The sequence below is a fragment of the Primulina huaijiensis genome, chromosome 11 (assembly GCF_012295235.1).
Source record: "Primulina huaijiensis isolate GDHJ02 chromosome 11, ASM1229523v2, whole genome shotgun sequence".
Lineage (NCBI taxonomy): Eukaryota > Viridiplantae > Streptophyta > Magnoliopsida > Lamiales > Gesneriaceae > Primulina > Primulina huaijiensis.
In genome coordinates, this window is record NC_133316.1 from 5,854,910 (window position 1) to 5,868,622 (window position 13,713).

The following is a 13,713-nucleotide window of genomic DNA, read 5'->3' on the forward strand; positions in this document are numbered from 1 at the left end:
GATCTGACATCCTTAAATACTTGAGTTTCCAAAGTTAAAGCCCTAAAAATGAATGTTTGTACCATGTAGTCTGCCGTTTGAAGCTACTTTTGCAGGTGTATTTTGTCAAGCATTAAATATTTACCAAATATAGTGTCTGTCCATTTAATCTGCTGACTCTAAATTTTCGGCATTTTAGTTTGACCTCGTCATTGGTAGCTAGTTTATTTGTAAAAGCAAAAATAATTATAAATTTAAAATAATACATAGCATTGTGGTATAAATAATTAAATATAGATCATATACAATCAGTAGCCGACTCGTGGTTGATCAAAGTGTGTTCTTTAATTTTTCAACGCATCTATTTGGTGGGAAAAGCAACATATACAGAATAAACAATTGGACGCTACCATTTACCCACTTGGCTTTCTTTCATGGTCGCACAAATCATTCAAAAATCACTTTTTAAATGAATAGCGATAGTTTGGACGAGACGTATATACATTGAATGTGATAAAATATATCAAAATTATATATATTAAATTATACATCTATCTATTATATAAATGTCACTTTAGCGGTGGACATAGAGATGAAAACGANAGATTATATACATGATATTTACGTACATGTCTTGGGAACTTTTGAAACCACCACATAATGGGCCCGAACTAACTAAATATTCTCGGGCCCACAATGTTGAGCCCGTTTAAAACTTTGATTTCCATGTATATCTAAATGGACGTGTCTTCGAAATCGGTCAACTTGGCCACCTTAGAACGCGAAATGGGAATTCAACAAAGATAGAATAGAAGAAATGGAACAACGTGGTTCAAAGAAAAATAAGAGCTTCACAATTTTGCTGGAATCCAGATGTACCAACCGACCGTTGATTGATAGGTATATTGCCTATTTACATCGGTAACTAACACCATTTATCTACATATATACATATATATTTACTATCTTATAAAAAAATTTAGATGCTCTCTCTGCACGAACGAAGAGTCCGATTTGTAGTGAAAACCATTAACTCAGTGCAAACACGGCCTATCGTGTCAAGTGCTAGGCAAGTCGGGACCAAATTTGACCACCTAGGTTAATCCATCTTACTATAAATGAATTGGTGGCCAAAGACTACTCAAACACGGGCAGTAGGTACCGACGTAAAATGGAAATACGATCGTCGAGCTCCCTTTGGGGTCTTTTCCCGTAAACGGCCTCCTTCTGAGTCCTTTTCCCTCACGATATTCCCAAAAATATATACCATATCCTATTTGTCACAGTCAGTTCACATCATTCAAAACATTTTTTCCTTTCCTTTTAAATCATAAAATCTCATGGCTTTCCAAAAATAACATTTTAATAAAAATTGAACAGCTTTCATCATAATATACCATTTAACATGCGTTATGACCCTCGGGACGCTACCAACCCTTTTCGTACTACCCAGGTGTAAAAGGACCGTTTTGTCTCTAGACGTTAAATTTCTCGACTTTGAATTTTTCTTACTTTGATTGAATCTAGATCATCCTAAATAATTATTTAATCTTAAATTTAATTTTTAATATTTTTATTTAGCTTAAATTCGAGGCTTTCTATTTAATTTCTTATTTACTAATTCGTGAAGCATTCAATTCCCGAATTAATTCAAACTTTAATATTTTCTTTCCAAACTTTAAACATAAAATTTTTATACCTGAAAAACCCTCGTGAACCATGAACCAACCCCCGTGGACCATGGTTCGCCTCTTTTCTTTTTCCTAGCCAATATTTCGAACCCTATCTAGTTCCACCGAACCATCTCTTGTTTTTTCTTGAACCACACCCGAGCCACCTCGAGCCAACCCTTGACCAGACAACCTATGGTCCCTACGGAACCCACTTGGACCAGCACCGAGTCTCCAGCACACACCAAAGACCCCTACGCAAGCAGAGTCGTGGCGCCCCTACCTTATGCGTCTATGACTCTTTTACTCGACTAGGACTCCTCCACTCGAGCCACCACCGAGCCCAAACCCTCCTGACCCTCACTGGACCATGTTTCAACCCCTGCTCGCCAGCCTAAGCTAGTGCCGAACTCGCGCGCCTCCACGCATACGCGAAGAAGCCCTCACCCTAATGGACTCCTCCTCGGCTGCTGTCAAATGGCACCTAGCCACGTCCAGCCCAGCCCTAACCGAGCCATGGGCTTGAGCCCTTACCCATCGAGTAGCCTTAGGAAAACCCTAGGCTCTTTCCCGTCCCTAGCCCTCACGATTTCCAGCCTCGTTTCCACCTTGAATCGTCCTCGTTCTATCTATAAAACGTCCTAAGTTGGCAGCCTATCCCTTTGAAATCTTAACGTTTAATAAACAAGCGTAAAATCGTCAAAACGTTTGAAATATTATTTCTATCATTAAACCAATCGAGCATAACTGTTTTTCATGCAAAAATAATCAAAACATGCATAATAAAGTTTGAATGACGCGCCAAAGGAATTTAGAAACGTGCCTTTGCGTTTTAGAACGCTCGAATCTACGATCATCGACGTGAGGTACGAAGAATAACGAACGGGTGACGAAGACTCCTTGTTTCTTCTCTTGAAATTTTCAAAAATATGTGTGTGTTGTGTGTGTAGTGTTTCGGCTGGTTATGGGCGCTAGCAACGATATGTTTTGGACCTTTGAGTTTAGGAGAAATTAAGTCTACTGATCCTAGGTAAATTAGGTCCAATAACAACTATTAAATTGGAAAATAAAAGTTTATAAAAATTAGTTTTCAAAAATATTAATTTTGATCTTTTAAAAGTCTCTCCTTTTCCCAAAACCTGCTTCTCGAGTAAAATCGAGTTCATCTTATAAAATAATTCAAACTCTATCATTTTTAGGAAAATATAATCATATTTAATCATAATAATACGCCTTAAAAATATTTATTTTTGTCTTGGTCGTCCTCAGTCTCCTTCGCCAGCCTATTATCGAATATTCGGAATAAATCTTCAATTCTCATGAAACATGTCATTTAATCATTTAATCATGCAGTCAGACCTTTAATCATATAATATGGATCACGTAAGCATTTAAAATCAATTAAACAAAGCAAGTAAGCAATCTAAGTCATTTGCAGGTATGAGGTTTACGTATGTTGGTTTTTTTTTTTCTGGACGTTACAAATCCTCTCCCCCTTAAATAAAATTTCGTCCTTGAAATTAAGACTTAACCAATAATTCAGGATAACGACTCCTCATTTTTGTCTCGGTCTCCCAAATGACTTATTCCTCCGAGTGATTCAGTCACTTGACTTTTACCATCTTTATCGCCTTATTCCGTAACTCTCTCTCAGTGTGCTGAACTATCTCGGGTCCTAATGTAGCTCTTTCTCCTACCTCGTTCCAATGGATAGGTGACCTACATTTTATTTCGTAGAGTGCCTCGTATTGAGCCATTCTTATAGATGACTGATAACTGTTATTACGTGAACTCCACTTGAGGTAGTTTCCATTCCCAACTTTCTTGAAAATCAATCACGCATGCTCGGAGCAAATCCTCTAAAATTTGTATGACTCTTTCTGACTAACCGTCTGTCTGAGGATGAAACGCGGTACTAAATAGTAGCTTAGTCCCCAATGCTGCATGTAAACTCTTCCAAAATGATGAAGTGAAACGTGTATCTCTGTCCGACACTATAGATACTGGAATCTTATGCAGTATGACTATCTCTCGAATGTATAACTCCGCATAATGAGTCATCGAAAAAGTCATCTTTACTGGTAGGAAGTGTGCTGATTTAGTAAGGCGATTCACTATAACCCAAATGGCATTAAGTCCTTTCACTGTCTTTGGCAATCCTACCACGAAATCCATAGTAATATTCTCTTACTTCCACTCGGGAATGGGGAGTAGTCGAAGCATTCCTGTCTGTCTTTGATGCTCTGCCTTCACTTGTTGACATGTCAAGCATTCAGATACAAAGTGCATAATGTCTCGTTTCATTCCCAGCCACCAATATACAAGTTGTAAGTCCTTGTACATCTTGGTACTGCCGGGATGAACGAAATAAGGGATACTGTGAGCTTCCGTCATAATGTCAACTCTAAGTGAATCACCACTAAAAACTCATAGTCGACCTCGATACCTAACTATGCCATCCTCGACTGAGTACAACATGCTGCCCTTCGATTCATCTCGTTGTCTCCATTTCTGCAGTTGCTCATCATTAGATTGTCCGGCTCGAATTATATCTCGTAGAGTGGAAAGTACTGTCAAAGTAACGAGATTAGGGGCATCTCCCCTAGCATAAACTTCAAGATCGAAGCGCTGGATTTTCACTTGTAAAGGCTTATGTACTGATAAATATGCCAAGACTGTCTCATTTCTACTCAAAGCATTCGCAAATACATTAACCTTGCTAGGATGGTAGCTAATGTCACGGTCATAGTCCTTAACAAGCTCTATCCATCGTCTTTGTCTCATATTCAAATCTTTTTGGGTGAAGAAATATTTAAGACTTTTATGATCCGTAAAGATCTTGCATTTTTCACCATACAAGTAGTGCCTCCAAATTTTCAACGCAAATACGATTGCTGCAAGCTCTAGATCATGCGTCGGATAATTCTTTTCATGTATTTTCAATTTTCTAGACGCATATGATATAACTCAATCATTTTGCATGAGAACGGAGCCCAATCCAAATTTTGAAGCATCAGTAAATACCACATATTCCCTCTGTTCTGTCGGCATAGCTAAAACTGGCACTGTAGTGAGTGCTTGCTTCAACTGATCAAAACGCTTTTGACATTCCGGCACCCATACAAATTTCACATTTTTCTTCGTCAATGATGTCAAGGGTACTGCAATGGATGAAAAACCCTTGATGAACTTGCGATAATAGCCGGATAAACTCAAGAAACTAAGGATTTTCGTCACACTGTTAGGAATTGGCCATTCTTTATCCGTGAATTTAGATGGGTCGACCTCTATTCCCTCTTTCGACACAATGTGGCCCAAGAATGCTACCCTCTCCAGCCAAAACTCGCACTTGCGGAATTTTGAATATAATTTCCGCTCTCGTAATACTTGTAATGTCGTCGTCAAATGCTGATCATGCTCCTCACGGCTCTTGGAATTGATCGAGATATCATCGATGAAAACAATAATGAACTGATCGAGATACGGCTGAAACGCGCGATTCATGAGATTCATGAAGATCGCTGGAGCATTAGTCAATCCAAAAGGCGTCACTAAAAACTCATAATGCCCATAACGCGTTTTGAAAGTCGTCTTGTGCTCATCCGCCTCTTTCACCCTCAATTGGTGATATCCAGACCGTAAATCTATCTTTGAGAACAGCGAAACTTCTTGTAATTGATCAAACAAGTCTTCGATTTGGGGTAATTGATCCTTATTCTTCACTGTCACCCTATTCAAATCTCTGGAGTCGATGCACAATATCATGCTCTCATCCTTCTTCTTCACAAATAACACTGGCGCGCCCCATGGAGAGAAACTAAGGCGAATAAATCCCTTGTCTAGCAGCTCTTGAATTTGATCTTTTAATATGAGGCATTTGTTTGTTTTGTGCCGCCTTGAAGATAAATGGTTTCCCATTTGGTGGTCTAATAGATACTGACCTCCGCCGAAAATCAATAATGGCCCCATTCAGTGTAAGCCAATCCATGCTCAAAATAATATCGAACTCGGGCATAGGTATTACCATAAGGTCTGCTCGTATAATATTCTTTTGCAATTTAAGTTCCACATCCTTAACCATGCTATTAGAGACCATATGTTCACCAGAAGGTACTGTAACTCTAAATCCCGACTCCACGTCTACTAGTAAGATTCCCAATTGTTTCACGAAGGATTCAGATATGAACGAATGCGTAGCTCCAGAATCTAGCAAAGCGTAAATAGCTACGCATGCTAATAAAATTTTGCATATGATAATATTTAAATTATACTCGATTAAGGCCATAAAATTTAGAAATTTTATATCATCTAGGCCATTCTAGTTTCCCATAATAGCTTTCAACCCCTTAAATTTCGAAAATTACAAATTGGCCCCCTTAAAAATTCGAAAATTGCAATTTAGTTCTAGAAGATTTTGAATTTACCAATTAACCCCTTAAAATTTTCGAATTGCACTAAGTTCCCATTAATTATTATTATTTTATTTTTTTTTGTAAATTTCAATTTGGACCTAAAAATTTCAATCTTCTACAATTTGGTCCAAATAACTAGTGTTTGCAAGAATTCAATTTCCTTAAACCCTAGAACATGCAATTATAAGTCATCAAGTTCAACGCATCTCGATTAATTCTAGCATCCATGCTTTTTTCTTAAGCAGTAAAGCAATATAAAACGCTTATATAGTCGGAGTACCTGTAATAAGCGTAGTGTCTGGCTCCGCTTGCTCAGCATGAATCACATATGCCCTTCCAGTCGTAGGTTGCTTGAGCTTTGGGCAATCACCAGCCTTGTGTCCCATTTCTCCGCACTTGAAGCACTTGTAGGTGCCCTACGTGCACTTGCTGTAATGATGATGGTTGCACTCCTTGCACTATGGCTTCTCAGCTGTCTTCGGGACATTATCTTTAGGTGGTTGTCCTTGTGGTTTCAGCTTTCCCTGTCGCTTAGGTGGCCCCGTGAATGGTTTCGTATTATGCTGACTAGCTTGCTGGGCACGATTCTTCTTGCGCTGCATCTCCCAATCAATATCCTTAAGTGATTTCTCGGTTCGAAAAGCTTTAGCAACGGCAGTAATATAATTAGTAGGATCAGTGAGCTTCGGGAGTTCATAATATGTTCCATATTTCGATGCTGCGGAAGTACATGTCGAACCCGTCACATGTACTAAATTATGAACATGTTCAATTAACTCCAAACATGACGTATGAGGAAAGACTTGTACAAATCTTATCAAGACAAGAAAGAAGATTGCGAAACAAAGTCATTCCAATGGTCAAGGTCAAGTGGCTGAATCACTCGGAAGAAAAAGCTACTTGAGAAACCGAGAGAGACTTGAAGAGTCGCTATCCACAACTCTTCGGTAAGTTCTAATTTCGAGGAAGAAATTTTATTTAAGGGGGGAGGAATTGTGAGGTCCAAAAATTAAGAAAACGTAATCCAACTGCATGCGAATCTAGGAAACATGAAAAAAAAGAGTAATTAACTGATTTTAATTGCTAATTGATTATGTGACATACATGCTTATATGCTTGGCAGTGGATACTTGTTTTTGATAGTGACCCTATTGAGCTCTCGATAATAGATGCAAAGACGCATACTACCATCTTTTTTTTTCACAAATAATATCGGTGCGCCCCATGGAGAATAACTAGGGCGAATAAAACCCTTGTCTAGCAGTTCTTGGATTTGATCTTTTAGCTCTTTCATTTCGGCAAGTGCTAGACGATAAGGTGGTTTTGATATAGAAATTGTGCCCGGCATTAAATCAATAGAGAATTCCACTACACGATCGGGCGGAATGCCATAAACGTCTTCGAGAAAGACGCTGGGAAAATCTCTGACAATATCAACATCTTCAAATTTTTGACTGATAGGAGCATGTGCGGTAGTAACACACGCTAGAAAAGCTTGGTATCCGTGTTTAATAAGTTTCCTCGCACATAGACAAGAGATAATGTGCGGCATTTGTTTGTTTCTGCCCGCTAATACATAAGCGCTAGAGTCCTGATTAGGAGGAGGCTATGGAATCTCCTCCTCATGTCTATCCTCATTACCACTGCGAAGAACTTGTCTAGGTAGCATCTCTGTACAATTCGTCCCAACCACGTAACAAACATGCATTTAAAATTTAAAAAAAAATAACATATACATAAACTCTATATCATGCATCAAGAAAGCAATTATAATTCAGCATATAAAATTAAAGCAGTAAAAACTCACAGACTTGAGGCGTGATTTTTTGAGCTTCTCGGAGTTGCAGTAACACAATCTTTTGGAGATCCTTCGCTCTTATACGAACTGAGATACCCTCCACTTTATAACACTAAAATCCGACTGAGACAACCCCTATCAAACTTCTTGACAAACTCAGCAACAGTCGAGTCTCCCTGACGGAGGCTCATAAACTCTCTCTTCAGCCGTTCCCTAACATCAGCAGTAAAATACTTCTCATAGAATATCGTTTTGAATTGAGCCCAAGTAACTGTAGCAAGGTTAACACCGTGCTCGGCTCCTTCCCACCACAAAGAAGCATCCTCTCTAAACAGATAAGTAGTACACCTCACACTGTCAGCATCTCCCATATCAAGATAGCGAAAGTGTACCTCCAATGAACGAATCCAACCCTCTGCACCAAAAGGATCGGTAGTGCCAGAAAATTCCTTCGGCCCTAGCCTCCGGAATTGCTCAAAAATATCACGCTGTGGCCTAGGTGGCTGCTGTAACTGCTGTTGTTGCATTTGCTGCAACTGCTATTGCTGTAACCGTTGCTGCTGTAACTGCTGCTCGAAGAGACGAGCCATCCCCTCTAATGCAGGAGTAGCAGGATCCCCTGGTGGTGGTGGTGCATCTCTTTGATGATTCACACTGTTCTCTGCATGGATCCATCTACATGTAACCACAATATTGGGCGGCGGGGACATCAGCGACACTCTCACCGGTCAACTTAGCCTTGGCCTATCCTCTTTCAAGTAGAAATACGATCGTCGGGGCTCCCTCTGGGGCCTTTTCCCATTAATGGGCTCCCTCTGAGGCCTTATCCCCTCACGATATTCTCATTCTTACCTCAAACCTCATGACCTCAAATCCTCAATGGTGTCACGGAAAATACGATCGTCGGGCTCCCACTGGGACCATAACCCTCACGATATCTCCACATAACATCATTATAGTCACAATCACTTCACTTCCTTCAACGTTTTACATTTACGTCACTTTATAAAAATCAAGCATCACATATCATCTTTATTCTTGAAACCAAGCATGCAACATGTCTTTTAAATGTCAACCTTAAATCATAAAAATCCATGGACATAAAAAAATCATAATTTAATCATGAACATCTCATAAACATTCAAAAATAGTCATAATATCATAAAAACAGCATTTAGGGCACTGCCATGACCTTTACTAATTTTTAGGTGCAAAAAGACTGTTTTACACCCGGACTTGACATTTTACGTTTTTGACTTTTTTTCTTGATTTCTTGACTCTAACATGTCTCAATTAATTATTTAAGCTTAAATTAATTTTTCCATAATTTTATTTAGCTTAAATATTAGATTTTTTTATTTTTCTTTAATTAATTGTTTTGACGGTGTTTTAATCCCGAAAAATCCCAAACTTTAATATAAAATTCATAAATTCTAAATTTAGCCTTTTTATATTATTTTAGCCTTTATAAACCATGACTCGACCCCCGTGAGCTGTTTTTCAATTTTTATTAGTTAAAAACCCTAATTTGACACCTAAACTTCGACCCCGAGCCAACTTTCGATTTTCACGAGTCAACCCCAAGCCAAGTTGATCCAAAACCTGACCAACATCCTAGAGTACCCTACTGGACCCTTAGATCACTTAGAAACCATTTCTACCCCAAAAATCGAAGCCCTCAACTCCCCACCTATGCTGGCCGAGAGTTTTAACTTGCATGGACTCTAAGTTTTGATGCTTGGGCTCTAGCCAAAGCGCCAACCCTTGAACCAAACCCATGTGCACTTGCTTAGGACCCTAGGGACTCCTTCTAACCCAACCCGTGACCCCGAACTGAGCCCCTCAACTCCTGGACACCTGCACTCACACACGCTCATGCTGCGTGTTTCTCGGGTAGGAGTCCTAGCATGGCTAGGACCCTCGCCTTGACCCATGACAGACCCTGGCCGAGCCCTGGCCCAAGCCAAGACCAAGCCAACCCCTTATTCATTGAACCCGATCACCCCTAACCTTGACAGCAGAATCGGTTTTCTCGCATGGTGCTTCTTTCCTTCACTTGTGAGGTGGATTAGGCGTGTGTGTGTGACTCATAAGAATGTGTAAACCACTCTTGATCTTACCTTATGTCATGGCAGCCCCTTAATCAAACAATAAAATCACGAATTTGCATCAAAATCTCATGTTTCCCATGTGTGCATGCATTATTTCGAAAATACTGAAAAATAAATCCATGTTCTTCATGTATACAATAATTAAAACAATAATATGATATGATGGATGAGAAAAGGAGACGTATGGTGTGCCTTTGCGTTATATACGCACGAATAACCGTTGACGTCGAAGAACGGAGTGAAACCTTTGGCTTGAATTCCCTTGAACCCTTCGAAAAAAAAACCCTTCTACTTGGTGGTGTTGTGTCGTGTGTGTTGTGCTTGTTGGGAGAGAAATTTCTGAATTTGCAAAGTTTGTGGCCGTGTATTTGAGGTGCAAAGTGTAGGGTTTTTAGGTGTTTAATATATTATATAGCTAATTAAATACTAACAAGGCTTTAGGCCTATTAAGCCTCTAAATTAAGCCCATTAGTCTTAATTATAATTAAATAAAATATTAGCAAAGTTTTTTTTTGTTTAAATAAATTTGTGAATTTATTAGCCGGGTTGCCAAAAAGCTCACATTTTTGTTGAAAAACACGCACCGATAAAATTTACGTCCCGGCGTATAAAATCACCTCAAAACCCTTTATTTTCAAAAATGTGAAAATGCAACACTCATATTTTAAATAATTAAAAACAATTATTTACTAAAAATATTTTTCGTTTTTTAGCCCTCGGTCCTCGTTCCTCGATCGCAACTTGAATATTCCTAAAAATACAGTTGTATGAATAATGACAATAAAATCCTATTTAACATATAAGCATGTATGTCACAAAATCAATTAGCAATTAAAATCATTTAATTACTCTTTTTTTTTTATGTTTCCTAGATTTGCATGCAGTTGGATTACGTCTTCCTAATTTTTGGACCTTACAACAACCCTCGTGAACTGTGAACCGCCCGTGGACCATGGTTCGCCCCTTTTCTTTTTCTTAGCAAATATTTCGAACCTTATCTAGTTCCACCAAGCCATCTCTCTTTTTTTCTCGAACCACACCCAAGCCACCTCGAGCCAACCATTGACCAGAGCCCCTATGGTCCCTACGGAACCCACTTGGACCAGCACCGAGCCTCCAGCGCGCGACAAAGACCCCAGCGCAAGCCATGAGCCGCAGCACCCCTACCTTATGCGCCTAAGACTCTTTTACTCGACTAGGACTCCTACTCAAGCCACCACCGAGCCCAAACCCTCGTGACCTTCACTGGACCATGTTCCAACCCTTGCTCGCCAGCCTAAGCTAGCGCCGAACTTCATGGGCCTGCACGCACGCGCGGAGGAGCCCTCACCCTAATGGACTCCTCCTCGGCTGGTTTCAAATGGCTAGGACTCTTCCTAACACCTAACCACGTCCAGCCCAGCCCCTAGCCCAGCCCTGGCCGTGCCATGCGCTGTGCCAAGCCCTTGGCCGAGCCCTTACCCATCGAGTAGCCTTAGGAAAACCCTAGGCTCTTTCCTGTCCCTAGCCCACACGATTTCCAGCCTTGTTTCCACCTTGAATAGTCCTCGTTCTATCCATAAGACATCCCAAGTTGGCTGTCTATCCCTTGGAAACCATAACGTTTAATAAACAAGCGTAAAATCGTCAAAACGTTTGAAATATTCGTTCTATCGTTAAACCAATAGAGCATAACTATTTTTCATGCAAAAATAATCAAAACATGCATAATAAAGTTTGAATGATGCGTCAAAGGAATTTAGAAACGTGTCTTTGCATTTTAGAACGCTCGAATCAACGATCGTCGACGTGGGGTGCGAAAAAGAACGAACGGACGACGAAAACTCCTTGTTTCCTCCCTTGAAATTTTCGAAAATATGTGTGTGTTGTGTGTTTGTAGTGTTTCGGCTTGTTATGGGTGCTAGAAACCCTAGGTTTTCAATTGTATAAATTTTAATTTGTGAGGTAATGAGCTTAGGTTTTGGGCATTTGAGCTTAGGAGTAATTGGGCCTACTAATCCTAGGTTAATTGACCAAATAACAACTATTTAATTGAAAAATAAAATTTTATAAAAATTAGTTTTCAAAAATAATAATTTTGACAATTTAAAAGTCCCTCGTTTGCCCAAAACCGACTTCCCTAGTAAAATCGAGTCTGTCTTGTAAAATAATTCGAAATCTATCATTTTTAGAAAAATTTAGTCATATTAAATTATATTAATACGCACTAAAAATATTTTTTGAAAAATATTTAATTTGTCTGGGTCGTTCCCGGTCTTCTTTCACCGGCCTATTATCGAATATTCGGATAAAATCTTCAATTATGATGAAACACGTCATTTAATCATGCAGTCAGACCTTTAATCATATAATATTCATTATGTAAGTATTTAAAATCAATTAAACAAAACAAGTAAGCAATTTAAGTCATTTGCATGTATGTGTTTTACGTAGGTTTTTTTTTTTTTTGGATGTTACAGCTTAATTACTACAAAATAGGCAGTTGGAAAAAATGAATCAGTGAAAAATTTTGTTCTTTGAAATTTTATTTTTCATTATATGAACGAGATTTGTATCATCGTCATATCAAAGCTGTCTGATCATCGATCGGGTTTCAATGAGTTTACAATTATTTAATTAGTGAATTTAGAATATATTATTTAAATAATAATTGAGTAGTATTGACTATTATGTAAGATTTTCATAGAATATTCTGAGGGATACAAAATTAATTAATTCATTGCTTAATTAGTTAAATAATGATTGTTTAGTTATAATATATCATATATTATTAAGAGTTAATAATTTTTAATTATGCCGTGTAATTTTCATGATTGAAAAATATAACATGAAATTTTTAAATAATGAAAATTTTAGAATCTTGCTTCAAGTAGAATACTAATGGGATTGAGAGACTGTGTTCATTAAATACATGTCAATAGTTGATACACACAAAAAATAAATAAATAAATAACAATCAAGATCAAGATTATCCTCCCCTTCTCTCCTCAAGCAAAAATCGACCAACACTTGTCCTTGGTAGAAAAGTTTCAGCCGACCACCACAACCCAGCCGCACGTCTACCACCGTCGCCAATTCCTGCTCGGTTTCGGCGATCAAATCTCAACGACATATCTTGTCTAATTTTCTAGTGTAAATTAGATGAGAAATTCAGTTTTCAATCGTGGGCCTAATTCTAAAAATCGAAAAAGATGTTTATTCTAGTAGATCGTTCGTAGAAATATACAATAAGGATTGTTACCGCCTAAACACCAGGATAGTTGGAGCAAGTATTTAGAATTCAAAAATTTAACACCGAATGTTTAATTGAATTACACACAATTTCCCATCAAATTCATTCAATGAAATTAGACTAAATTTGTCAACTCTTTCATTTGTTCTTCTCTTCATCATTTTGAATGTTGTTACCTTTTGAAAGATTTCAAAGAGAGAATTTTTTTTTATTATTTTTTTTGTTTTGAAATATTATAGACGATTTTGTAGATTAAAAATGAGTTAATTTAGTGTCGGCGATGTAGCAGCAGGAATCGGGAATATCAAATTCGGCTAATAAAATCTATGTGAAAGGTTTGATTGTTTAATTAGTCAAAATTTGATCTTAATTCAATATGTTGATTTTTCATTTTGTGATTCTAATATTTTCATTAGAATGGCGACGATGTATTGGACATAAAAGCAATGTCCAAAATTATGTTAGCAATATTGAGTAACACATCATAATTATGATGAAAAAACTAATATAT

At 38.1% G+C, this 13,713-nt stretch overlaps 2 protein-coding genes across 2 annotated transcripts; both read right to left on the reverse strand.

Moving 5' to 3' along the window:
- Positions 1-3,836: 3,836 nt before the first annotated feature.
- On the reverse strand, positions 3,837-4,433 carry LOC140988314 (uncharacterized). Its single transcript, XM_073457342.1, has 2 exons — positions 4,096-4,433; positions 3,837-3,999 (listed from the first exon to the last, which is right to left on the reverse strand). The coding sequence occupies exons 1-2, from the start codon at positions 4,431-4,433 to the stop codon at positions 3,837-3,839; spliced, it is 501 nt and encodes a 166-aa protein (XP_073313443.1).
- Positions 4,434-5,466: 1,033 nt separating this feature from the next.
- Positions 5,467-6,447, reverse strand: LOC140988315 (uncharacterized). Its single transcript, XM_073457343.1, has 2 exons — positions 6,342-6,447; positions 5,467-5,855 (listed from the first exon to the last, which is right to left on the reverse strand). Exons 1-2 carry the CDS (start codon positions 6,445-6,447, stop codon positions 5,467-5,469), a joined length of 495 nt encoding a protein of 164 aa, XP_073313444.1.
- Between the last annotated feature and the right edge of the window lie 7,266 nt (positions 6,448-13,713).

Excerpts from the sequence above, each read along its gene's own strand:
- LOC140988314 (XM_073457342.1), bottom strand. The coding sequence starts at position 4,433 with ATGAGACAAAGACGATGGATAGAGCTTGTTAAGGACTATGACCGTGAC. Across the intron at positions 4,000-4,095 it reads GTCGAGGATGGCATAGTTAG|TACCAAGATGTACAAGGACT; the intron begins GTATCGAGGTCG and ends TCATCCCGGCAG.
- LOC140988315 (XM_073457343.1), bottom strand. The coding sequence starts at position 6,447 with ATGGGACACAAGGCTGGTGATTGCCCAAAGCTCAAGCAACCTACGACT. Across the intron at positions 5,856-6,341 it reads AGACACTACGCTTATTACAG|ATTCTGGAGCTACGCATTCG; the intron begins GTACTCCGACTA and ends ACGCTTTGCTAG.